This window comes from Sparus aurata, chromosome 18 (assembly GCF_900880675.1).
Source record: "Sparus aurata chromosome 18, fSpaAur1.1, whole genome shotgun sequence".
Classification (NCBI taxonomy): domain Eukaryota; kingdom Metazoa; phylum Chordata; class Actinopteri; order Spariformes; family Sparidae; genus Sparus; species Sparus aurata.
In genome coordinates this window covers 25,848,304-25,875,956 of record NC_044204.1, presented here as the reverse complement: position 1 = coordinate 25,875,956, position 27,653 = coordinate 25,848,304, and the positions used below count along the sequence as shown (strand labels likewise).

Below are 27,653 nucleotides of genomic sequence, written 5' to 3'. Positions count from 1 at the left end.
TAATAATAATTTTCCTCCTGCAGGTTTGCGTCTGGGCCTCAGAAGCAGTTGTGCGGACCTCCACGCACCCATCCCTCCTTCGGGACTGGCCCACTCCCTCCCTACCTGCCCCTCTGCCTCATTTAAGGATAGAATGCCCGGCTCTGCACCCCTGTGCTGAGGAGGCGTCGGCGGGCAGCAGTATGGGCGCTGTGCTGGCCGGCATCCCCACCACCCCCTTCACCACCGATCTGCCACCACCACGCTGCCCCACCGAGACGGGCGCTCCCCCCAGCCCCGCCGATGGGCGAAGACACTGACGCCACCCCGACGCTCAACCACCGCGGCTTCCTCCCCGACCACAACTATGTGACTGAAGGTAAGAAGACGACAGAGGAAGCAGTCTATATGTTACAAAGTGTGTGTTTTAAGTGTGCCCACATGTGAGTGTGTATCTATGTTTTGGACTTCTGTGGAGTGTATGTGTTTGTGATAAAATGTGTGTATGCTGGTCAGCAAAACAAGCTCAGGACGGCTTCCTAATCTTCTGTAAGCTCCGTGTTGATCAGTGCTCAGACAGAGTTGCAGACAGAGCAACACGAACTAGGGTGAAAAACTAAACCCTTTTAGGCAAGTTTCCCTCTTCTCCTTCCCCACTTCCTGCACCTTTCATTCTGTTTTTGTTTTGTTTATTTGTGCTTTCGTAACCACTTTTTCACCTTGTGTAACTCAGCTATTTTCCTACACTGCAGGGAAGAATTGATCTGGCCTGTGTTCGAACGTTTGTGTGTGTGTGTGAGAGTGAGTGTGTGTGTGTGTGTGTGTGTGTGTGTGTGTACGTGAGATTGTCAGAGAGGAGAATGCTGGCAGAAGACTTTTTTCTTTTCTGTAACAGCCAAAATTTCTGCTAGTTCTTTCATACTCAATCCACGACATGTCACCTCTCATATTGTGACTGAGTCACTGTTACTTCCTCCACTTGATTATAACAGGTGTCAATTTGATTATTATATAGCCAAACTCTCAGGCAGGGCAATATTACAAAGTCCAGCAGCACACGAGTCATGCAAACCACTGAATTCCTTTGGGTTGTTTCATAAAACAGATGGATTATAACCCCGGAGAACCACCTTTTCTCCTAATCTCAGTTACACCACTAATCTCACCTGCACACTAGCTTTCCTGTCTGTCTGTCCCCAATCTGTTTCTTACACTCGGCTCATTGTTCACCACGCCTCTTACACCAGAACAGCGGATTATCATTTGAGGGTCACGAACGTGTTGTGAGCTCATTTGTGATCCTCATATCACGACAGAAAAGGGAATTATGCTTCCTGTGTCTGTGCTGTAATATCATTTCCCTCACACAGAAGCACGCACCGTATTCAGGGGGGACCTTTAGCGCTGCCTGTTGATTGTGCAATGTGTGTCCACGCTGAGTGAGAGATGGAGGAATATCTGCGTGTGTGCCTTTGTTTGTCTCCGTGTGTGGGAGCGTCCATCTCGACTTGTGCGTACAGTGTTTCCATGACCAAATATGTATCTCTGCTCATTTCCGATTTTTTTTTTAATGTTACAGTGGCAGAAAGTCACTCTTAACATCCATCACCAACCATCCATTATCCCCATAGCAACAGTCCGTGATGATAAACATGCTGCTTTTCACGCTTGGCCAATATGATTGACAGGTCGTCTCCACCCACCAATAATGGCAGTATTAATTATTCCACACATCTCAGGCAGACATGGACATTATTCAGGGTGAATTGCTGATGAGCTCACACCAAGGTGGACAAACCAGTGAACGCTGTCGGTCTGAGCAACACATGAACAGCCTGAAAATAGAAGAGGTAGAAAAGACGGAAGTGCAAGTTGTGCTGTAACAATCTAAACATCACCAAAAATTCCTCTAATGAAAAAAAACAAAAAACAATGAGGTGATTTCCTGTCACAAATAAGCGAAAATGAACCATTACCTGCCTCTTCTTCCACATCCACTCCAACCCCCTCCACCTTTCCTCCATGTTCACCCCACCCCCCCGTCCTCCTCCCACTTTTCCATCCCCCACTGCCTCCCCCCTTCTCTCCCTTTCCCCAATCGGCCCTCTAATGCAACTCGCAGCATTGCCCGGTGCTGAAGTGGCGCGTCTGCCAAACAATTATCCAACAGTGCTCTAAAGGCTGCTCAAACACAATGTGCCTCTGTATGTGTGTGTGGTAGACAGACAGAGAGGTGGTGCATGTCATTTTATGCTTGGGTGTGTTGTGTTAGCTCCTGTGTGTCTCCATCTTTATTTAATTTTTTTGTCCTGTGTTGCTTTCATATTCAGGTCTGTGTCTTTGAGTGTGTACCGTGTGTCTTTTTGTTTGTCAGGTCTGTGTATGTATGAGTGTGAGTCCGCAAGGGTTTTCTGTGTGTGCGTGTGCATACATAACAGTGTGTCTGTAGATCTTCCCGTGGGGATTCCCCTGCCCTTTAACTCCTGTAGGGCAGGGATGCTTAACCTCCCTCTACCTTGGACCTCCCCTCCCCTCCCATGTTCCCTCCATCTCTTACTCCCTTCCTCTCACTGCTTTTGCCCCCCTCAATGTCTCCACTTTGCTACAACCTTGCTACAAATCTGAATTTGGACATTATTGATAGTTTTTCTATTTTTTAAAGACTGCTTTCATATCATCGATAATGCTAGCCAGATAGATAATGATAGCAGATATTATTATATACAACGTACTGTACACAAAAGTATCAATGTTAAGTGAAAATGCAAAATGATAAAGAAAACTGGAAGCAAAAACAATAAGAATGTCATTATTGTCAAAGGCAGGGACAAAAGGTTAGTCTTTTATTTAGCCAAACAAATATAAGTCAATAAAAAAAAACAGAGTTGCATAATGTTAACACATCATCAAATGACTAAATCTGGGTTCTTAAAACTAAACAAAAGAATAATGTAAAATAATTCTGAACTGAACAAACCTGACCTGACGAATAGCATGGCCAGATGGTAAATATTCTATCAGACTAGAAGCTTAAACATATCAAGCACATTTAAACACATTCAAAATAAAAACTGGGCTTACTTATGCATTCAAAGCAACTTAAATTTAACAAGCGTTCCTTAGTAAGGAAGTTCAAGCACCACTCAGTCACTTCGAACGAGTGTAGAGTGGCAGGATGAGAACGACAGCGAATCACATTCGTTATTAGAGCCTACACCAAGCATGATTTGGCTGAAAAGAAGGAACATCAGATGTAGGATCCATATTTGCTATGCTGGTCATGTCAGGAAATAAACTGAAATAAGACCCCATAAACTAAAACCAATTATTAATGTAAGCATCACAAAATGGTGAAATTATTGTATATTGATATTACCACCACAAACCCCATTGAAATGTCCACATTCTGCCATTATTTTAAGTCCTTTGTCGTTAAGAGTTCCCCTGCAAAGCATGGGGAGTTGTCTTCTTCCTATTCCTGCTTTTCAGCATAAATGCCCACTCAAACTCCAGCTCCACTTTCGGGCTGACAGCTCAGCAGCAGTATTTGGAGATGAGGTACAATATGTTAACTATTCCAAACGTCTGTAAAAACAAACCTAAAAGCAGTCAAATAAAGAATCTGAACCTACATTTTTTTGTCTGTCTTATGCACTGAAATCCCTTACTGTTGCTCCAACAAACTTTAAAGAAATTGCTTTGTGCTTTCTCAACCTGTGATGAGTACATGTCATTGTGTTTAATTGACTAATTAGTAATGGAAATAATTGCGAGTCAACATGCCTGTGTGTAGTTAATTGAGCTTTCACCGGCTCTCACTGCTCTTTTCTAATTGTTGATCATTGTCACCTCGGAGGACGCCTGAGCCTCTCCACGTCTACATATTAAGACTCTGTCCCACGAGCTATCTCTGTCCATCCCGCATGACCTGCTAGCCTTCCTGCCAAACTCAACATGTGAACAATTCATGTTGTGTAGTTACAGAATGATCATGCATACACCATCAGTAATGTTCTCTCTGGTGGGTTCTCGTGGCCAAATGTGGTTATGCAGTAACTCAGTCCCTACCCTTAACCCCACCCTCCCTGGTACTTCCTTCCTTCCTTCCCCTCTGCTCCTTCCTCCCTTCCCTCCCCTCCATCCTTGCTCCTCTTGCAGGGCTGCTCCTGGCTATAGCCTGAAGAGCTCCGCCCATCCCGTCCACCCCTCTCCACCCTGGAGTCCTCCCCCAGGATGTTGAGCCCCATCCAGGTGCTGTGCTCCGACATCACTACCCTTTCTCTGGAGCCCGAGCCGTTTGCCTCTTACACTGAAGGTGTGTGCTCTATCCTCTTCTATCCCTAAGGTCATATCTGTGTCGCACACTTGCGCCCTATGACCCCACTGTGTGATGTGAGAGTTAATGTGTGTGCTGCTGCGTGTGGGCGAGTGTGATGTGAGAGTAACATGTGTGTGAGTAGGTTGAATCAGGTGAATTCTCACGTGAGTCTGAGTGTTATAAATATCTTAAACATCACTTTGTCTCTGTCTGTCTGCCTCATTCTTTTTTGTGCGTCTCTATTTTTGTACTTGCTTCTTTATTTTTGTCCTAGTCTGCCTGCTTCAGTGTGAGTGTGTGTGATTGATTTCTTTAAATAGTTTGACCAGATGACACCCCGTCTCCTTCAAAGCACAGCTATCATTCTTATGCCTCTATTTAGTATGGAAGAAGACGCTCTCAGACACTCACATCCATCCATGCACACGAATACAGGGTTGTAACTCACAATCTTTTCATCATCAGCTCATCTGCTTATCATTTTTTCATTTTATTGATTAATCATGTGATCTATAAAATGTCAGAAAATAGTGATGAACGCCTGTCACAATGTCCCAGATTATTGATATTTTTTGTTTTGTCTGACAATCAGTCAAAAACCCAGTTTACTGTCATAAAAAACACAAAAACCTTGCCAAGATTAACACGAGACAGCGATTTTTACGCATTTTTGCCCAAAAAAGACAACAATTAAATAACATATATATAACAATTTTGTCGACCCACTAATCATTTCAGCTCTAGACAAGAAAAAGATTAGAGTTGAAGTGTAATGAAAGAGGCGACAGCTCTCAGAATATGGGATTACATTTGAGTATTTATGAGGCGTCAACACGTAATCTTAGTTTTCAGTATTGCTGGGGTTAGACTGGGTGTAAACCAGCTAAATCCCTAATCTTTTTTTATGCAGCAGTGTCACAAATCCATCGGAAAACGAATTGATTTTGATCAAAAATGAATCACACACCAGCTCAATTCATGCAGCTATACGATGTCCTCACAACCACCAGGCAAAGCAGGTTTACAGGTGTGTTTGAAGCTGGCTTGGTTTGTGATTCTAATTGTTTGTGTCTATAACCATTAGGCTCACACCAGCTCTGCTCCATTGTGCCGATGTGTGTTTGGAGAAATGGCAGATCCCCTGCTGTGCTGGGCTTAAATCACTCCTCTCCACACATGTGCACCTCTAACACAAACACATGCACCAGTTTTTTTTCCAGATAACTCCAAAACTGTAGGACAGGGATCAATTTAACGTCTCCCTCCGGCTGTCTCCCCCCTCGGCTCCTTCACTCCCCCCGCCTCTCTGCCTCCAACCCATTTATTTCTCTACAGGGTAATTGAGTACACACACTTGTGCACACGTACACAGGAAATGCGGGGAGCTCGAGCTGCAGCATGCACACACACTCGGCAGCACACACGCACACACACGTCTCCTGCTGAGTGGTGGCTTGTCCTCGCTTTTAAGGAGTGTGTGTTTTTGGCTCGGCTTTAATGGCCCGTGTTTGCTCAGACCGAAGATATCTATAATTGGGGCTGTAGGACGTCTGCGCCCCTCAGTGTCCCTGTGGTTGTCTTCACAAAGAGAAATCAGGAAATCCGCCTTCTTAAGCCTACGCCACCAGCCTCATGTATCCCATAAACCTCCTGTTCTCTGATCTCATATCTTCTCTCCTCTCTTTCATCTCATATCGCATCCAATATATCATATATCATCTCGTAATTAGCTAATATCTCATGTATCATTTAATATCTGATGTCGTCACTCCTCTCTTTCATCTCATGTCTCATCTCATACCTCAGATCTCATCTCATATCTCATATCTCATCTCATATTTTATCCATAGCTCATACATCATCACATATCTCCTATATCATGTCATATCTCATATATATCGAATATATTTTGTCATTAGCGTAAGCTGTGTCCACAAAAGAAATCACACAGACACTCTGGAGAGGAGATGAGATGTAACATGAGAAGATATATGAGATATGAGATGATATGAGATATTCAGTTTACTGTCAGTTAAGAAAATAAAATGCAGTAAATCGTCATGATTGAGATGCTGGAAATAATGTCTATTACTAAACCAATATGGAAAAATTGTTACAGATATGTTTTTGGTTGGTCGACAGTGACATACATCATTTTATAGCAGTTAGTTTGTTTTGAGATTAATACTATAGTCTTTAAAACAAAATAATATGAAATAAAAAGCAAACATTTCCAATCAAACATTTTTAGGACCAAGGATCTCAGTCTTGAGAAACTCTTAGATTGTTAGTTGGATTTGCAAACATGTCCTAAAATAAGGGCCCATGGTCTTAAAATCGCTTGTTGTGGTCGACCAACACTTTTTAAATTTTCACTATATCCAATTTGCAATGATAAAAAGAATAACAGCAACTTTTCTTCCTTATTCACCAACTAATTCACTCTACAACATTCTTTGATGAAGATCTGCTGTCAACACCTCACGGTGCACTTCAGTGTTTGGTGTTTTTACACTTTTGCATGTTTTTTAAGCCTCTCCGTGTCATTCGGTTCATTCATGTCGATGTGTTGTTCTGTGCTGAAATGTACTGTATGTGTGGGCGCGTGCACTTGCAGTCACAGTGTGTTCCCCCAGCTCCTGCAGTGTGGCGATGAGTCAGACGGGCCTGCTGATGCTAATGGACTGTCTGTGGGAGACAGACGCAGCTAGCTTGCTATACTGTAGCACACACAAGCACGCACGCACGTGCACACACACACACACACACACACACATCAACACTATATGACATTGACTTACAGCTTGACAAGCTAACAGAGCGTCTCGCACACACACACACACACACCCACACACACACAACATCAATACAGTGGCCAGTGGTTCCTCTTGGAGGAGAGCCACAGTTCATGATACTTGTTTCTGCAGTGGTTGTTTGTATTCTTAGAGGATTATTTTTCTGTGGTGCTTTTCTAATAAAGAGCCTCAGAGAGACAGATGGGTGTGAGCTCTGTTTGTGTGTGTGTGTGTGTGTGTGTGTGTGTGTGTGTGTGTGTGAGGAAAAGAGGAGCATCGCAGGAAGATGAAGAGGCCTCAGGTTGAGAACAGACAGAGGATGAGAGAGTAGAGTGTGTGCTCCATATTTTATTCAGCTACATTGTGTGCCGCTCCTGTGGTTTTGCTTAGCGTAGCTCTTTCTCTGTGCGACTTGAGTGGAGACACAGTTATCAGTTAATGTGTTGGATGTGCACACACATACACAAAGCATCAAGCACACACATATTCTCTGTGCATCATTACGAACTGCGTGCATTCAAAGCTGACTGGTGTGCGTACGTGTGTTTGTGAATTTCACTTCATGTGCAGGGGTCTGTTTTTTGGGAGTGCTATCATGTGTGTGTGCATGTGTGCGTGTATGCATTAATTATCTGCATATCCTCAATTTGGACCTCAGCGCCTGCTCCATCTCCTGGTATTACTTCAACAATGTTTGTGGACAAAACTGCAGCGGCATAATTATTTTACCACGCTCCTTCTTCCTGCGAGGATTGGATTGATGAATCCCACTTCCTCCTTCACCACACTGCCATATACGGCTAACCATTAACGAGTACCGCTCCTACTGGTTGGCTCAGCCTGTTACCATGGCAACCCCTGCTCACCGACAGACCCCTGCACCGCCTCCGCCCCGGCGCCTCTTCCCTCCACCTCCCTCTCCATCCTTCCCATTCTTCCACCACTAGCATCACTACCAGTACGTACACGCTAACCTACAGGCTGGCAGCAGAGTGCCGTGGGGGAGGGATGAGAAAGAGAGTGAGCCGAATGTGGACAGACAACCAGGAAGGAAATGAGAGAGTGAAATGGGGCAAAAGAGCGAAACTGGGGAACACAAGATGAGAAATGACAAAAGAACGCGTAGGGGGGAGAGAGATCAAGAGAGCGAGCGAGAGCCTGGAACAGAGGACAGAAATTGAAACTGGAGAATAAAGGAGCTACTGCGGTGTGTTTGAAAGATCAAGAAACAGTGCAGTTAGTAGTGGGAAAATGATAGGGAGAGAGAGAAAGAGGCAACCAGTAATACAGTTACTCAAATGTGTGAGTAACTGGGTGAGGTGTACGGTTGTGTTGGTGTAAAGATTGAGGAGCAGTCCCTGCCTCCCCTTCATCATAAAACCTCCCTCTCTCAAGGCCACCACAAAATAGGCAAGGCTACAGCTTTGAATCACCCCGACTCTCAATAAACGCGCTCTATTTTTATTACAGTCAATGCTTATTGAGCACCGTGTTCTCCACTATCAAAACTGAGCTCAGTGGACTCGTTGGCCAGAGGCTTCGTGGGATAAGGCGTCTGAAATGAGCCTTATACTGAAATCTAATCTACGACATTTTTGAAGATTATTTGGTATAGCGCAGTGGCGGATTTGAATTTAAAAACATCTCAATGAGGCATGACTGGTTTGGAGGCTAGAACATTGGGCCAGTCAAAGTCCACCATATTATTACACCTGTGAGTTGTGCAGTTCCACTTCCCTGCCTTATTTGATTTGTAAATAACTAAAGGTTGTGTTTTGAGAGGGAATATGTTTATCAGATGTATTGCTTGCATTGAGTACTGTGTGAGTTGCAATAGTTCCATTCCAGCAATGTTACAGCTAAATATGATAATAGCTAGATATGTAGATGTGTCAGCTAGCGTATGTCAGCATAAAGACAGGAACCAGGGGCGAACAGCTAGCCAGGCTAAAGTCCGTCATACATCTGAATAATGTCTGATATACAGGCTCAGACCTTCTTTCCTGTGTGCTGGTCATTGTTTACAATCCACTTAGCATCTAGAGATGTGAGAATCCACTCTTTTGTGCCCTTCACGGATTGTTTTCATCCATGCCAGAGAAGCCTATTCAAACTTGATTAGTCAATACTAATGATTCTTAGACTACTATTGGAAAACCAGAAAAACCTTGCCTACATGAAGAGATTAGGTTTAAACAGTAAAATGTGGGGAAAGAAACAGACCTCCAGCATCTCTAAAACTCACTTATTTACACACTATATCTTGCTCTCATGTCTCTTCTTGAGTCTCTGCTGTTTCTAGTGAACTGATTTGGTTGTTGGTCTAAAAGGTACTGCCTCAGACACCAGCATCTGCCCTGCTGAGCTGTTTTGCTTTACCATGATTCATTGTCAATTAATGGACAAAATAAGATAATGAAAGCTTGAGAATCTGTGCGTTTTTTGTGACTGTGGTTGATTTAATCCATTTTGAACATCATCCAGTCACTGAAGCCAACAGCATCATGATCAGCATCACCGGCAACTGTCTGTCCTTAACGCAGCCTTTGTATTTTACAAGTGTGGAAACAGTCCAACCCACATCTGAGCTGAACACTCTGTACACTTCCTCAATTGTTTGTTCTGTTTGAAGATGACAAAGCACGTTAAGATATGGGCCTCTATTTATTTATTTGTTACGAGGCGTTCGTGACTAGCAAATTGGCTCACATACTAGTGCGGCTAGATTGAACTTTAAGGTTTAGATGACATTAAATGACTTTACCTGGCTTCACATCATATAAGCTACAGCGGTACAGAGGCTAACGCAGAGGAGATCACCTAGATATGAAGCTTGCATGCCCTTCATTAGACGGCGAAGTGCTTTCCATTTCACATCCTGTGTATTGTGTGGTACAGGAAGGTCCACTGAAAGCACTGAGTCAGTGAATGCTAAGTGGATTAATAGCGTTGATAGTGTTGGTGTTTCATGACACGGAGCGAGTGTCGCAAATATGAAAATGACTGTCCTGAAAAGTGATACTGGAGTGATATTTACTTGTGCATTTACACTCTGAGTTCTGTTTACGCTTTTAGATGCTACAGAGATTATAGAGTGCATGATTATACCCATACACACACACGATGAACTTAAGTGACATTGTAATCTCGTGTACCAAAGTGTCATAGTGTGCGTCATTGTGTATGTGTCACACTGAGACACCTGCACCTCCTGTGAAACAGCTGTTTGTGTGTGTGTGTGTGTGTGTGTGTGTGTGTGTGGGCTCATATATTTTCTCTGAAGGCTTGCACTCAATTGCAGAATATTTGTGTTATTGATCAAATATTGTTTTATTCTGCACATTCATTTGCATATTTTAATCCACTTACATTTTAATGCATTGACTGTTGCCTCGGTTTAATAATTTAGAGTCGGATAAACAGATTATGAAGATGAATAATGATGTGTGGTCAATTAGCTAATGGGCATTCTATCCCTCTCTGTTCTCCCCCCCCCCCCCCCCCCCCCCACCGTCTCCATCTTCGTCTCTATGTCCTCCTCAGCTGATATCATCTCCACTGTTGAGTTCAACCACACTGGAGAGCTCCTGGCCACAGGGGACAAAGGGGGCCGAGTGGTCATCTTTCAGAGGGAACCTGAGGTAGAGACACACGGCAGCACTTACACTCATACACACAAATACACCATTTTTCATTGCAGCTCAGAGAGCAGCGGTGATCGCACACCGTTCCCCTCCAGCTACAGTCTAGATTGAATGATAAATAGTTGATGCCCCTGCTGTGTCAGAGAGTGTATCATTACAGCTGTGCCACGCTACTTCCTCACATGAGCAGGGGCGACAGAGGCATGGCTACATTTTTCCACATACCTCCTTTTTTTCGTTCCACAGAGCAAGACTGAGCCATTCTCCCAGGGAGAGTACAATGTCTACAGCACCTTTCAGAGCCATGAACCCGAGTTTGACTACCTTAAAAGTCTGGAGATCGAGGAGAAGATCAATAAGATCCGATGGCTGCCTCAGCAGAACGCTGCACACTTCCTCCTCTCCACCAATGGTGAGAGGCCTCCCACGCATACACGCATCATAGAGGAGCAGAGAAGACGTGGAAGTAGTGATGTGCTCGGATGATATTTTGTGGCAAAACACTTTACTTGAATGATTTTAAGAAGGCAGGACTGGGCAGTTGAAATTACGTTACTGCGATTTGAGAGTTTCCTTCCTTAAAGAGAGAGTGCATTAGGAGTTAGTCTGCCGGGGATATGAGGTCCCATCATCAGTTTATGCTTGAAGTTTATGGCTATATTGGAAGATGTATAGATTTTCCCCAGAGCGCCCTGTTATTGATTTATTTAAGCACTATATTATTTATGATTGAGGGTATGAAAAATGTAAGACCTGCCTCAGCAGTTGGGTAAGGCTGCAGCAATCCTTGCTGTCATTTTATCAATATAATACAGAGACTTTCTGTCTTTGACTGTGTTGATGAAACGAACCCCCGCTGTTAGCTCATTTAGAGTTTCAGAATCCACGCGGTCTTTCAGAGCTGACAGATTGACGTGTGGAGGATTATCTTGTCTATTAAGTCATTTCTTTTGAGTTAAGTGTCTAAAACAGTGCTCGTTTTTCAAAGATGTTCGACTTCCATCTTTACCCATTTGAGATGAGGTGATTCAGCCTACACTGATCACATTTAATCACATCCAATCTGAGCTCTCCAGAGAACTTCCTCACCTCAGAGCGTATGAACAAGTACCTTAGAATCATTTGTCATGCTTTCAAATGATATCTGATCTTATCTCATTGTTTGATGGCTCTGTTTGTTTCTACAGATAAGACCATTAAGTTGTGGAAGGTGAGTGAAAGAGACAAACGGCCGGAGGGATACAACCTAAAGGATGAGGAGGGTCGCATCAAGGACATCTCCACTGTCACCTCCCTACAGGTATCTATCTATCTATCTATCTATCTATCTATCTATCTATCTATCTATCTATCTATCTATCTATCTATCTATCTATCTATCTATCTATCTAATCTTTCTCTCACTAACATATTCATGCAGTTAGTCGTGGAACATAACTGGGTCAGTAGGTACAGTTGTGTTTGCATGTGCAAAAATGGGTCACTGGCACAATCGTACATGTGTGTATGCTTGAGTGTGTGGGGGCGGAGAAAACCTAGATTTCCAGCTGTGCAATAGAGTGATAAAACATCTGCACTGGATCTAAAGTAGTCAAAGCATCAGTGTTTGTATTTGTGATGGATTTCTTGCTAATCTGGATGCCGCAGCCACGGTTGCTCAACTTGTCCTTCTCTGTAGAGAGCATGTATTCGTATGGCGCCGGGTCTCCCACTGTGCTGTATGCAAATGGGGACACACATTCAAGCCGTGTATAAAAATGTAAATCATGCATTGTCAACGAAATGATGTTATAAATGCAAATGCAGAGGTATGAAAATGCAGCCAAATGAGCTGTAAGTCACGCACTGAATTGGCATTTGATCTGCTATCAAGCGAGTGAGTGAGCGGCTCTAGCTAATAAATATTATTGATGTCAAAGGAAGTAATGCATTAAATATTAATTTACAATAGAATACAAATAATTTAAATTGAATCCACTGTTTGTTTCTTGACCACCTCTAATTTTGAAACACTCTTATCCAAGGTGCCGGTGTTGAAGCCGATGGACCTCATGGTGGAGGTGAGCCCGCGCCGAGTGTTCGCCAACGCCCACACCTACCACGTCAACTCCATCTCCGTCAACTCCGACTACGAGACCTACATGTCAGCCGATGACCTGAGGATCAACCTCTGGCATCTGGACATCACCGACCGCAGCTTCAGTATCCTCTGATATGAGTGCAGAGAAGTTTTTTAGGTGCACAAACGACATGTAGAAGCAGAAATAGAATTATGAAAGTATAAAGACACAGATAATTCCTGCATATATGAGCACATAGATTCCAACACATGCTCAGTAATCAATCCCTGCCCACACACACACTCAATAAATTCCAACAAATCCCACTTTGTTGTATAAAGAAATGCAAGAGGGCTCACAGTGTTGGGGGAGGGGAATATTATTCTTAAGGAGTGAAAATGTAGCTTAATGAATAATTCAAAGGCTGCATAAATATTTCAACTCCTTTCTGGTTCTAATCCAGCTCAGTAGGACACAGTACAGTCACATCCCTGACCCAGACAGGATTTATAATATTACAATTTATCTGAATATGGAATTACTTTACTCCCAACAATCCCCCTGGAGATATATTTAAATTAGTTTTAAAATCGTCTGTAAATTATTTGCAATGTGTTGGGTGTGTGTATACATTTACATACACTTTTACATGCTTTTATTTTGGAACTGAGTGGGTTTCTACATGGAACAAAACACAATATAATCAGTTTCTCATTGAGTAAGTTAATGAATAAACTGTATAAATGATTACGTACACTTGAGGAGGTCAGTCCAAGCTAAGGCAAACTGAAGTGCCCTGGGGCCATGAGTCTCTGCTGTTTTTCCTGAGCGACACTTTCTCTCAGACATCGTGGACATCAAACCAGCCAACATGGAGGATCTGACGGAGGTGATCACAGCGGCTGAGTTCCACCCCCACCACTGTAACCTGTTTGTCTACAGCAGCAGCAAAGGCACCCTGCGCCTCTGTGACATGAGAGAAGCAGCACTGTGCGACAAACACTCCAAATGTGAGTAAACCTGCTGAGAGTTGGGACGGAGATGAACATGTCTGAGCATTTTTCACAGAATGAGCTATGCTACCAAAATGAAACATTTCAACAACTATCAAATGAAAGCTTTTATAGACATTCAAGGTTCTCAGATGATGAATCCTAATAATTTTGAGATTTTGGGTTCCACCATAAGGTTCACATTTATGGTTATGAGTGAAATCTCCTTGATAGATGGGTTGACGTGAAACTGGCGTCACACATTCATTCGTTCCCGCTCACTGGACAAATTGTGATCACTTTTGGCATGAAATGAAAATAAAAATCAACTTGCAGGAACTTGCATAGGAGACTTTATCCATCCCAGAGGTTAATTTATTTTGCCCGTGTCCATATGTAGGTTGGTTGGTGGATTGGTTTGTCAGCAGGATTATGCTAAAACTACTCAACAAATTTCCACTTAAATTGGATGGAGGATGGGTCTTGGCCCAGAATAGACCACATTTACTTTTAGTGAAGGTCTGGATAAAGGGATCCATGAATCTTTTCTCACTTTCATTAACATTGCAAGAAATCACATTTTTTGATGAGAGACGAATTTCTCAGAGAATAATGCATCGATCTTTAAGAAATGACATATTTACTGTAAGTGGCTGGCTATGAGTGAGTACAATTTTCTGGCGTATTCAAATAATAATCCAGATCATGTGAATGTAAATACAGTATGTTTCATTTTATATTGGATAAGGCTTGATTGAACTGTAGGGGACTGTTAATGTGTGGTCATGTAGTGAAGAGTGGGGACTGGTTTCCTTGGCTGTGCATTCCAAGATGTCACTACATATGTTCTGTAAATGTAAAATATATGTAGTCAATTTGTAGTTTACTAATTGAGACCTGCAAATCCTCAGGTGGTTCATTTATGGATAAAGAAATGATCCAAAGTTACAAAAGATAAATGGCAGGCAACCAAAATGTTAAACTGACCTAAAGGTATAACTGTATCAAGTTCGTTATGGTATAGGCTGAAAAAAATCCTTATCATGGATACCCAACTCAAAGTGTAAGAAGTTTGATTTCCCCGAAAAATGTTTAAAGGGGCCACGAAATGTTTCTTTTCATTTTTCACTATTTTCCATTATATTTCTTTCCTTTGGAGGTTCGTTCTTTCATTATATAGAGCAAAAGTAGTTTGCTATACTTATGGGACAATAAATCCATTCATGCCACATTTTCTTGGATTTATGCTTTCCCAGCTTTCATGTTTACTTCAAAGTTAAAAAGGCAGTTTCCCTGTGAATTTTACAGCTCTGACCAGTGTGAGTCACCAGTGCAGTGAACACTGTTCAATAGAGTGCCCGAACAAGCAGCAAGTTAGTTTTATGTTTGTTACATTAAATAAGAAATGTCAATGTTTACCAGTTTCCTGTCTTTGTATTGTTATTTATAGAAGACCTTTGATTGTTCTTGCAGATTTGTGCAGACACACCTGTCCATTAACACACTATAGTTTGTCTGCCTCATATAGTGAACACGAAGGCTCGTCTGAGAGATTTTTTTTATTTTTGCAAATGACATAAAGACACACATCCAACTGTGTTTCTGTGTGTTATCTGGCTTAACGGCAATTCCCCTCCTCCCCCTCTCTCTACCCCCCTGCCTCTCCAGTGTTCGAGGAGCCCGAGGACCCCAGCGCCCGTTCCTTCTTCTCAGAGATCATCTCGTCCGTGTCCGACGTGAAGTTCAGCCACAGCGGTCGCTACCTGCTCACCAGAGACTACCTGACCGCCAAAGTCTGGGACCTTAACATGGAGAGCAAGCCCCTAGAGACCTACCAGGTGTGTTTCAGACCACATGAAATGCATGAGGGAGCATTAAAACACATAAGAAGACAAAAATGAATATGTTCTCTCAGGCGCAGCTGTTGTGATGAGATTCCGGCAATGAGCAAATTTACTCTGAGCGAGGTGAACTGATCAGCAGGCGAGGAGGCATTAACATATTTTTCTTTTGAATCCACTCATCTCCCAGAGGGCGATGATCGTCTAATATAATGATGTTTCTACAAATGGAACCCGATAGAAGCTGGAAATTAAAGTCAGTATATACCTGTATTCCACTAACTACGCCTGGCACGCTGCGAATAGTCTGCAGTGTGTTCAAGCAGAACATTGAAGTTGTGGTTGTCCAGTTTATTGGCAGTTTTATTCATTAGCTTCATCAGCTGGCTGTTAATTTTCAATCATAGCCAACAGACTTACCCGGCTGGTCTAATTATTATTCTGCTGATACCTTCACATCCACACCACATGCTGCTGCTGCTGCTGCTGCTGCAAAGTCCTGTTCATGTGTTTTTGTTTTTAAACCATTTAATTTAGGAACATAAACCAAATCACAATTCCGCAAAATTCCACCCACACGCAGACCAACAATCTAATGACTGAAACAAACACACACAACCTGTTGCTCGTTCTGTCTTAGAAATAATATTTGATATGTTTTTCAGGTTTTATATAATCTAGCTGAATCAATTTGTCCACATCTGTTATTTTAATTGTTCAATCCCAAGACAAACAGTGACCTGATTCGCTTAGATTTGTTCCCTTCGTATGTAACATAAATTTAGCCCAATCTTTTATTAATCAGATTTTTCTTTTTTCTTTGCTATAGTATTATATTTTAGTGACGTTACCTCTGTGAAGTTTTTTTCAGTGACTCTCTGGCATGATCGAAGTGAAACTACTCCTTAGTGAGAGTCTTCCTTTTTGGTCACTGTGCCAAAATTTCACTAACTAGTCAGATGGTTTGTTACACATAACAATCTGAGAAGTCTCTTTAGAAAAGGGCAGGCGCTTTGAAAAAAGCACAGGTGATTGGTTGAACCTTCTGTCTGACACCGTTTACCACAAGCTAAGTTAATCCAATCAAACCACCAGTTGGTAAATCAAACTCTTGCTGAAGCCAATCAGGAGAAGAGCAGAAAATGTTTACCTTTGATGAAAGCGTTAAGTTAATTGTTGCACGAATTGCATTCAAGCAAGGCAACTTTATTTACTGACACGTTTCATACAGAGGGTAAATTCAAGGCAGAGAGACATGGCATCACTTTGTATAATGATTTCAAACTTTTTAAACATTTTTCGTGCTGCTAAACCTACTCCACACATGTGAAATCTGATCTAAATCTTACCCTGTCATTATTGTGATGATTATTTTAGAAATAAATCTAATAGCTACCATCCTCTAAGGATGAAAAGGAAAAAAAGAGAATGATGAGTCATTCTTTTGAACAAAAAGAACGAGGCCGTAAGATCGGCTCCTTCAAAGATTTGTAAGTCCCCCATCTCGATGTTATCACTATTATATCTTTGATGTTTTTCTGATTCTGGCACATTTGGACTCATTCTCTAAGCACCAGGCTAATCATTGAAACAAAGACCAAACATTAGATATTTTCCAGTATTTCAGTCCAGGTACATTAGAGAAGTCACACAGTAAACTTAACCAAGGGACACAATACAAGAAATACAAATCTCTGGATTCCATATAGTTCAGAATTGTTTCCCATAAAAGTTTGATCACGTAGCAGTCCCTCAGAGCGTGAGTCGAGAGTGCCTTCTGGTCTTTAACACCTCCAACACCCGCTGTCATCACTGACTCATCCTCATGTGTGAAATTTTTTTTGGAATCTTAGACTGCAGTAGGTCTGAGATGTCAAAATGTCCACGTCTGTTTTTAGTCGGTGGCAAATTCATGAAAAACCTGAAAAACATAACAAATGCAGACGTTTCTTTTTTTTTTTTTTTTTTGAAGACCCACCATTTTTATTTAACAATACAAACATCAGCCCCAGAGATGACACAAACCCACGGTCCGTACCCAACTGGAAACACAAGGGTTGTTGTAAAACTATAAAACATTTTACAAAAAACAATAACAAAAAAACTAAACAAATAAAGTTCAGAAGAAATAAATATATTTCCGAGGAGATATTTTTCCTGCATCCTTCACTCATTGTGGAAAAGCAGATACAAAATGACAGTCTCTTCATATATAAAGCTTTGTACAGAATAAAAGCTGCATTTTAAATGTGTTAGACTCTCCAACACCATAAGTTAATCACAATATCAGGTTAAATCTTCTGGATTCATGGCGTTCATCCCTCATGTAGCGTTCAAGAGACTTGGAGAATCTTTTCCAAAAAGCATTGAAGCTGTTGTGGCTTGTGGTGAACCTGACACAAGGATAACGACTAAGTTCCCTGATGTTTAAATGAAAGTTTTAACTTTGACAAGTCGAATAAACTAAAAGAAAAAGTCTGAAAAATGGCAAAATTGGGCAGTTTGATATATAAAATAACCTTAGTCTGGAAAAATATTGTATACCTTACATCTTAGATGTAACAGTTGCCTGTGTTAGTTTATAATGTTTTTTATAAAGCATCATTAGATGATAATGTGGTAAGTCCACATTAGATTCAGTGGAAATTAAATAAAATATGTACATTGATAAGAAGGTTCAACTAGACTACTGTGTCTGCTGCTGTCCGGTGAGTGTAGGGTCGACTAGGCGACTAATCTTGCACACATCCCTACCTGACACCTTACCCAAAAGACACACTATGTGGGCTTCTCCTTTAATCTGTCACCCACTGGCTTCTCTGGATTCAATCCAGCACAGTTCCGACATTTGTTATATGGTGGATTTATTCTTCCAGTCCAGTGCTGCTGCTCACAGTTTCCTCTAACAGAAGAACTGTTAGTAAATGTTCACTTCGTTGATGTAAGTGTGACTGAAATCACCGTCACGTTGTTCAAACTGTTGCGTGACTAACTGTCCCTTTACTGAAACGAGGGGCTCGTCATCCTGGAAATATGCAAAGTTGGAGACGGAGATTAATCGTTGGAGGATGGTTTACCCTCAGAATCGCAGTACTTACTGATGATTAGATTTTTTTCCCCAAAACCTTTTAAGATTATTGCATTGATTTCACGCCAGAGAAATCACTTCTTCTTCTTCTTCTTTTTCTTCTTCTTCGTCTTCTTCCTCTTCTTCTTCTTGTATGTGCAGAATCGCCAGAGGAATCTGTGGGTGTTCTGTAGATGTGTCTGTGTGTGTTTGGCAGATTAATACAATAGATTATCATGTTAACATTTATGTACGATAATGATTTAGTGGGCTTGACATGCTGTTTGAAAAGTACTATGCTGATAAAAAGGGCCTTGCTTGTTATATTTCACACATCCACACTCGATTTGTCTCTTGTTTCACGGCTAAGTGTTTACAATAGGCCACACCAGCTCCTGTTTATGCCTTTATGCGCAGTAGAAGTATTTATCAACTCCTTCTTTCAGTGTGTGTTTAGTATTCCTGCCGCGGGCGTGTGGGTGAACGTGTGTGTGTGTGTGTGTGTGTGTGTGTTTGCCTGACGTGTGAGGACCCATGAGGCAGCCAGTAGTGGGAGGCTAAAACGCACTGGAGCTATTTATAGGCTGCCGGGCCTCCACTCATAAAGTGAAAACGGGAAGGAGGGATACCTTACACAGTGCCCGCCACCTAGATCTGCAATGCAGCACGGAGAGGGAGGGAGAGGGGAGGAGGGGGAGGGAAGGAGGGAGAGGTGTGAGGATGGTGTGATGAGAGGAGAGAAGAATGAGGGGCGAGTTTGTAAATAAGAGGATGAGAAAGTAGTAAACTGAGGGAGAGAGAAAGGATGTCGGGAGATAAACCGCTCTTATTTTGGTAAATTTCCACACAGTGGAAAACATGCACGGGCCCATGAGGGATGAGACACAGTACTGTAAATCAGAGATCACGCCGACTGGAAAACAAACACAAAAACAGATTGTATATTCAACTCCAGCTGACACTGTATCATTTCACCTCGAGCAGAGAAGACCCATAGGGGAAAACCTAAATGTCACCGGGTTTGATGTACAGCTGTGAGCCGACCTCAGCTTGACCGTGTATTGATTGCGAGGAGGCTGTTGACTGCTGACTTTATGCAGAATGTGAAAATAGGGGGGGAGGCTTAATGCAGAGCACGGCGGCTGGAGGACGGTGTGGATTTCAAGCCTTTGCATCACCGGGCAGACACAGTGCTGACACAGGCAGGTCGAAGGGAAAGCTCGAGGAAAAGAGTTATTAGTCAGTGAATATGTGTGTGAGTGTGCGCGTTCACATGTGTGTCTCTATTACCGTGCCCTTGGTGGGTTTTAGATGTTAATGGATTTACTGATATGGAAAAGGATTTCAGATTAAAATGTACTCCTGGCCCTCGTATTGCTCAGGGGCGGAGTTGTTGTCTTATTAGAGCTGCCGTCAGGGAGGTTTCTGTTACAACTTGCCCGCATTTAATGTGTTTTGTCTGTGCATTGTGAGTGTGTGTGTGTGTGTGTGTGTGTGTGTCATCTGCTCACTCTTCTATTTATAGCTTATTTTGAGAGTCAATACCTGAGAGTGAAGCACTTGTGGATTCACTTTTAATCATTTGTGTCCGTGTTCTTCTGTTTACTCCTCCAGGTTCACGATTACCTCCGCAGCAAGTTGTGTTCCCTTTACGAAAACGACTGCATCTTCGACAAGTTTGAGTGTGCCTGGAACGGCTCGGACAGGTACCGCAAGTTTCTGCATGTGTTTGTGTGTTTCTATTCTTGTGATAACTGAACTTGTAACGCTGGTGCTCTTGCATATTTTGTTGGGTGGCTTACAAATGTATAAAGTAAAGCTGCTCTAAGTGTGTTGTCGTTTTAGCTGACTTCCTGTCAGTTTTGCAGTTACACTTGCACGACTCCTTACTTTTTTTCGAGGCATCTCTATTTGTCTCTTTTCATCAAGCGTTTTTCCTCATTTGGTGTGTTCGGGAGTATAAACCAGGAGTGCTGGAATTGGTAGCTTTCCCTGTTAACCTTATAGGAGGAGCCGCGTTTATGGAGTTCTCTGTCCTGATTGGATAAAATCAGCAGGGATACCAGAGCATTTATTTTCTCTTTTACTGCATGAACAGCAGGAGAAGGAGAGGCATGGTTTACTGACCAAACACTCTCTAACAGTGAATACCATTGGCAGATAGAGCTACTCAACTCTTATTTTGTTAGAAAATAAAATAAATAAATAAATGGGCTTACAGTTTAATGTCCAGTTCAGCCAAAGTATAAAAAAACACACTTTTACTTACCCATAAAGGTAACTTTGAAAAGTTAAGGTATCTTACTAGGCATGTAGTTACAGTTTAATGTGCAGCAGATGCTGTTACTGCCCAGGTGTCTGCAGCCAACAGTGCTGATTCCATACAAACAGCTGCTGCGACTGGAAACTGTAAATAAATGACCTCAATAAAAACAAAAAAGGCTCAACCCCTGATCTCCTGGGTAGAGGCCTGTGTTTGACCCACCTATCCACCGTCACAACCTCCCTCCAATGTGGACTTTGTCTCTCTTTAATATTATGTCACCTGTTGTGACTAATCTCCCCTGGCTGAAACGAGACACACGTTTAAAAACTTTCCTCAATGAAAAGTATTACATTTGAAAACTCGGCAGCGATATCTCAGAGCGGATAATCCACAGACTGAACTTTGAACAGTTTTGTGGGGAAGTATTTATTCTAAAAAGTAGTTCCTGTTGACGTTGCATTTTTCTTGATTATCCAACGTAAAAAAAAAAAAAGGACTGTTAAAAGTAGACCTTTGGAGTTTCCAGTAAACAAATAAGTAAATACTCAATCCTGGGAGTCACTGATGGAAGAGCCAAGTACATTCTAGGAGTGGTGAAAAAAATCGATTACTGATTAATCGCGATTATAATATTGACGATTATGATTTGATTATTAAATTTCCAAAAATCGATTAAAAAAAACAAAAAACATTTTTTTTATTTTTATTATTATTTTTTTTAAAAATTGTAATACAAACTGGAGTACTCCTCTTACTGGCTTCCGCTACATGTTCCACAGTCTGGAGCCAAGATATGTTATTCCATCCTGGAGCTTTTTCACACTTAAATCGATTCCAAATCTTTACAAGGAGACAAACCTTTCCGTGCAAGTGTCCCTCAACTCTGCTCACAGTCTAATGTGACCGTTACAGCTCATTATGTCAGCAGTAAATGGAAGCTAATGTCCTCTGACTTCAGACGAAAGCTATGGATGATAGCCACACAAGCGCAAATATGTGTGAGTTTCTCAAAGCAATGGCAGACAAGTGGGGAATAGAGAAACACGTCACCAACAATGCTTCTAACATGAGTCCGGCTGCTGAGCTTGGCAACTTTATTTTAACAGTGAAACACTACATTTAAAACAAATAAAAAATAATAATTTTGATATTCCAGTTACACTATATAATATTGAAGGTGCTGTGAGGTGTTACTCAAAAGATAAGTAAAATAATTCAGCAGCTGACTGATGTTAAATGGAAGATCAGTAATCGTTAATAATTGAAAATCTAATCGATAATCGTTAATAATGGAAAATCGATTTGTAATCGAATCGAGACTTCAATAATCGAATCGGGAAATTGGGCCGATTAACCACCCCTAGTACATTCACTCAATTACTGCACTTCAGTACAAGTTTGTTGTACTTGTACTGTACAGAATTTTTTTTACTACTTTATACTTCTACTCCACCAGAATTCAGAGGGAGATATTGTACCTTTTACTGCACTATATTCATTTAACTGCCATAATAAAAGAAAACATATAACAGTTTAACAACAGCACATGAAGCAGGTAGAGGGCATTGTGAATCATGAGTACAGTTACTATATATCCTTTGTGTACATTTTACTGATACTTTTGTACTTACTACTCTACTTTAGTAGAACTGTGACTGCAGCACTTTTACTTGGAATTGATATTTTCAATAGTGTATCATTGCTACATTTACTTCTGTAAATGGTGTGAATACTCTTTGCACCACCTGTGAGCACCACAAATTAATCTTTGAAATCTTAAAACCCAGCCAAACACTACTGAAACCATCTTCATGGCCAGATACTTCAATGGCTAAGTCTTACAAAAGTCTTTTTGTAATTTTGAGGAAGTGACTCTATGTTTAGGTAGCGTAGCCACTGAAGGTCCTCACCAGTTTATCATTTCAGAGAGAAAAGACAATTTAAGTCTTCAACAACTTCTCCCCTCTCCTCTTCCTCTTCTCAGCGTGATCATGACCGGAGCCTACAACAACTTCTTCCGCATGTTCGACCGGAACACCAAGCGCGACGTGACCCTGGAGGCGTCGAGAGAGAGCAGCAAACCCCGAGCCGTCCTGAAGCCACGGAGGGTCTGTGCCGCCGGAGGAAAGCGCCGGAAGGACGACATCAGCGTGGACAGCCTGGACTTCACCAAGAAGATCCTCCACACAGCCTGGCACCCGAACGAGAACATCATCGCCATCGCAGCCACCAACAACCTGTACATCTTCCAGGACAAACTCAACTCTGAGATGCATTAATGAAAGGATGTCGGCGGTGGATACAACCGAGTTTACACCTGAACACACAACTATGCCAGAATGTACACATTTACGGACATATACCCACAGGAATATGCCTAACGCACCCTCACACAGATACACACATCTAGGTCTACTCTTTCACACTCCCTCACCTCCTCCCCGGCCTCCCAGAACTGAAAGGACCTAGAAAGGGCTAGACAGGGAACAGGCTGGATTACGCAGTGGATTATGGATTGCAAAATTGTCCGAACTGTGGACTTCCTGATTGTTAACCTCTGGATGGCGCTTGATGGTGTGTTGATTGCTACAGCTCAGCTTCTGAGGGGGATAAACCTCCCCTTGGACCAGAGAGACGTTTACATGTTTGTAATTTTTTTATTTTTTTGTGTTCTTCAGGCTCTTTTGCTTTTTCTCCACCTCCTCCTCTTCCTCCTCCTCCTCCTCCTCTCTTTTCTGTATTTGTGTGCTCGAGCAAAGCCTATTCTTATCCCTTGCCCACTGTTTTGTGTAACAGAAAGCCCTTCGTGGTTGTCAACCAGCGATGAAAAATGGGCCATTTATGTAACTGGCTGTTTGTTTGATTTCAGATCAGCTCTACCCCACTTCTGTTTTTGTAACTTCCTGTGAAAATGATGTTAGTGATGGTAATAATGATGATGCTGACAATTTAAAATGATAATGCGTGATGTGCGAGGATGAACTCGGGACCCTCTATTATACCCTAAGTGCACCCAGACGCCTCTGAGCTCCACTGGACCGTGTTCAGTGAGGTTAAAACTTTCACAGTCTTGCAGACAGAAGCAGAAGCTAATAGGTTACTACACCGCGGCCTAATATGAGAACACACTCTCATATATCTGCTCCACACACTGTGTTTCAGTCATTAATGTTTCCTCCGATGAAACTTGTCAGATTGTGGATTCTGCTTCCCATCTGGGGCTGCGTCGTGTGCTACTTTGCCGTTAAATACAACTCAAATCAAGCAAAAAAAAAAAAGAGAAAAAAAGATTAAAATAATTTCAACAATCAAGCAAAAAGATGCTGCATGTAAAACCAATTTAGCCTAGGTGTTTATAAATTGACTGACTGACTTGGCTGCCTTCTTAACCATTTAGACCCAGCTGTACAAAGGCTTCAGCGGCCCCCGGGGGCCCCGTGCAGCACGAGTAACCATAGATGACCGAGCTCTCCTACCTTTATTTGTGTCTTCGGGCACTGAAGCATGTTTACCAGTGTTCGGTTCATACACTTACATGTACATTTTGAATGACGCCGTCCAAGAATCAGTTTCTTTCTACTCGACTGAAACTGAGAACCAAGAAGATTGGGGAATGTTTTAATTAATGTTGTTCTCTGAAAGAAAAAAACACATTAAAAAAAAAAAAATTTAAAGGGCCTAAATGGTGTCTGTATATATCAACTCTGTTTTTGACATGTATGAGGTCTAGTTTTTTTTAACATCCATAAACGGACTGCGAACTCGGCCGTCTTTATCGATGATCGCCTCCAAAAGCTGCAGCAGAGAGATGGTCCTCTAATCTCTTCAGCCTTCCTCACTGATTACTTTGCTGATGTGCAGAAGCTTTTATTTTTAGAGAACAATTTATTCTTTTATTTTTATCCTTTCTCTTTTTGGAAAAAAAAAAGAAAAAAAAAACACCTGTCAATTTTTTTGCCACGTCCTGACCAAACTAATGTTGATTCACATATTTTTGTGTTAATGTATGTTGATGACAAAATTGTCAAATGGACAGTTATAAATAATGTTAATATGGTTTTTTTTCTGAATAAAGATTTCAACGAAATTGCATCCAATGAGCGTACAGCTGTGGTTTTTATTGCGATGTAATTAGGTACGACTGATAATAATCGCCAGTGTCATTATGGAAATGAGTGCGCTTTATAGCCTCCATTTATATGGGCCTATAAGGGGTCCTCATTACAGTCTGTGATAGCAGTGAAGTCAGGTGGTCTGAGGCGCCACCTGGTGTCATCACACGCCTATTACATCTGGAGACAAATTGATCTTCAGACTAGAATTCCTTCTTAACCTTTTCTGCCCTCAGCAGGGTCGAGCACAGAGATTTCGGGAGGAAGGAGCCCGAGTCAGGCAAAAACGGGAAACACACCGACAACAGATTCTTTGTTCCTACACTGATGTTGCCACACTGCCATTTACAACGACCCACAACTAATGACGTGTCATGTTCAATCACTTTGTCATGTTTTGATCAAAATCTATCCAATGTCCTTCAGTTCAGTGGTTTCTTCTATGAAAGGGAAGAAAAAAGTAATGATGCAATATCATGGCATCCAAACAGATTTCCAGACTGTACGCAATCATGAATGTGTTTTTTTGTTTGTTTTGGCAACACTACAGATTACAGAGGAGAGCTATTAAAGATAGGTGTATGATAGAGATATGGAGGCAGATATAGACATTTTCTGAGCTTGAATAGAAAGAAATCAACCTTTTCTATGTAGATTGTACACAAATCTGTATGCAAATAATGCAATAATATGAAAATAATGAGGTCAGAGTACTTTCTAGACAAACGTGTTTGTATTGTAAATTTGTTTTGCATTGAGGCCAACATGTCAACATATCCCTACTCTCTCCTCCCGTTCTTTTTTTCAAAACGACTAATCGACATGTTTATCCAGACCTGGACCAAAATATCAGCAGCTGTGTATTTGTATAACACGTGGCTGTGACCAACACCACGTTTTCTGTGCCAAATCTAAGCCGAGTTTCAAGTCCTTTATTTATGTGAAGGCAAGTTGCAATTCATTAAAACGGTGACTTGAGTCCTCATTTCTGCCTAAGAGCGACGCCTTTCACGGTCACATTGGTTTATACATTATATATTATATATAAAATATTGATGATAGCCAGTTTTACAAAATTTGGGAACCTCTGTACTACATACAGGCCTATCTCAGAGCAGAGCAGGCTTTGATATGACTCATCATAGTATGAAAAGCACAAGAGTTACTGTTAACATTAATGATGTCTCAGTTGTATTCAGTCCCAGTGCGCCAGTAAACTGTGAGCAAAATAAATATTTACCACTTGGTTCTAAAGGCAGGACTAAGAGCATTCTTGAAACTCTTAAAATGTTGTGTTTAAAACAAGTGATACAAAAACTGCAACACATAAATGTTTTCATAGTGTTTATGGGTCACAGTAGAAAACAGTAGTGACATCCTAACTCAAAACACATCATCACAACGGGACTGCAAATATTCAATATATTAAATCTCTGCACAGCAGAGACAGAGACAAACAAGGGAGGAGGAAGAGGTGGAGGAGGAGGAGGAGAAGATGAGTGGAGAGGCAGAGAGAAACTTGGACAACTGCTCTGTAATAAAAGCACAGATGCAGCTGAGCTTTTTAAAAAGGTTAATAATTAAAGAAATGACTTTCACCCAAATGATTCTTGAATTGAGACGATGTCTTACAAGGCACTTGAATATATCAACTAATTTAAAATTACATTCTATACATATACTGTATAATGTTCAGTGATTAAAGCTCGACAGCAAAAGGAAACCCTTCATAGTCATCGTCAGCTTCACAACCTTTAGTGTAAAAATAGAAACTTCTTCCATAATCTGTCGGCCACAAACACAACAGGGTTCAACAGCCTCCCAAGGAAACTGTCAAATGCAAATACTGATGATTTTGGCCACAAATATTTCATAAAAAGTGGGTGTAGCACACATATCGTTTGTATAATCACCAAACACAATCAAAATGCCTTCATTAACAGACGCCCTGTGACGAGCACACGTGTAGCTCAAACTGGATGAAATGCACATTTTACCACAGCTATCTTACTTTAGTGTTAGGAAGTTAATTAACTCTTAACTTGTTCTAAACTTTGTAAATTTAATTCAGTTGTACAAATGTATTCTCACACACTTTGGCTGAAAACCTAAAAGAATGCAAACACACTCGCTGAGAGCTCAGCTTCAAAACAGGACTGACACAACAGATGTCGGAGTTTCCACTAAGCGGCCCGGTTCAGAGGTCAGAAGAGGATGGTACCATTAAATGACTCTATTCCATCATGTTTTTTTCCCCCCTCTGTTGACGTACCTAACACACTGATCCAACACTGACAAGGTGGAGCTAGAAAAACAGCGGACCGTTGAATTGTTACAAAGGACTCACTGCACCAACCTCTCATTTTTAAATATCCCTAAATATCTGTCTACTCACTTAAGGAACTAAATTATCGACAGCATTGCAATAAGATAATGTGCAGGACAGTGTTGTACAATCATTCACATTCTCTGACTTAAAGGAGAACTTCGGTCGATTTAAACATGCAGCTTCATTGCTCAAGCTACCCTTGACTTGCCAGTACCGAAGACGCGAACAAATTTGGTCCAGCCATTACAGA

At 41.6% G+C, this 27,653-nt stretch overlaps 1 protein-coding gene across 3 annotated transcripts in view; it reads left to right on the top strand.

Moving 5' to 3' along the window:
• The window catches only part of LOC115568899 (serine/threonine-protein phosphatase 2A 55 kDa regulatory subunit B gamma isoform), a 29,119-nt gene extending 4,060 nt beyond the window's left edge, over positions 1-25,059 (top strand). For 2 of the 3 annotated variants that reach the window (XM_030396629.1, XM_030396631.1), the window contains 10 exons: positions 24-358; positions 4,138-4,294; positions 10,636-10,733; positions 10,983-11,148; positions 11,924-12,036; positions 12,761-12,938; positions 13,642-13,806; positions 15,457-15,626; positions 20,311-20,402; positions 22,947-25,059. In XM_030396629.1, coding sequence (XP_030252489.1) covers positions 4,213-4,294; positions 10,636-10,733; positions 10,983-11,148; positions 11,924-12,036; positions 12,761-12,938; positions 13,642-13,806; positions 15,457-15,626; positions 20,311-20,402; positions 22,947-23,241 — 1,359 coding nt within the window. In that variant the 5' untranslated portion in view covers positions 24-358; positions 4,138-4,212 and the 3' untranslated portion in view covers positions 23,242-25,059. The remainder of the gene's footprint in view (positions 1-23; positions 359-4,137; positions 4,295-10,635; positions 10,734-10,982; positions 11,149-11,923; positions 12,037-12,760; positions 12,939-13,641; positions 13,807-15,456; positions 15,627-20,310; positions 20,403-22,946) is intronic. The other variant, XM_030396632.1, reaches the window with a different exon arrangement.
• Positions 25,060-27,653: the final 2,594 nt, after the last annotated feature.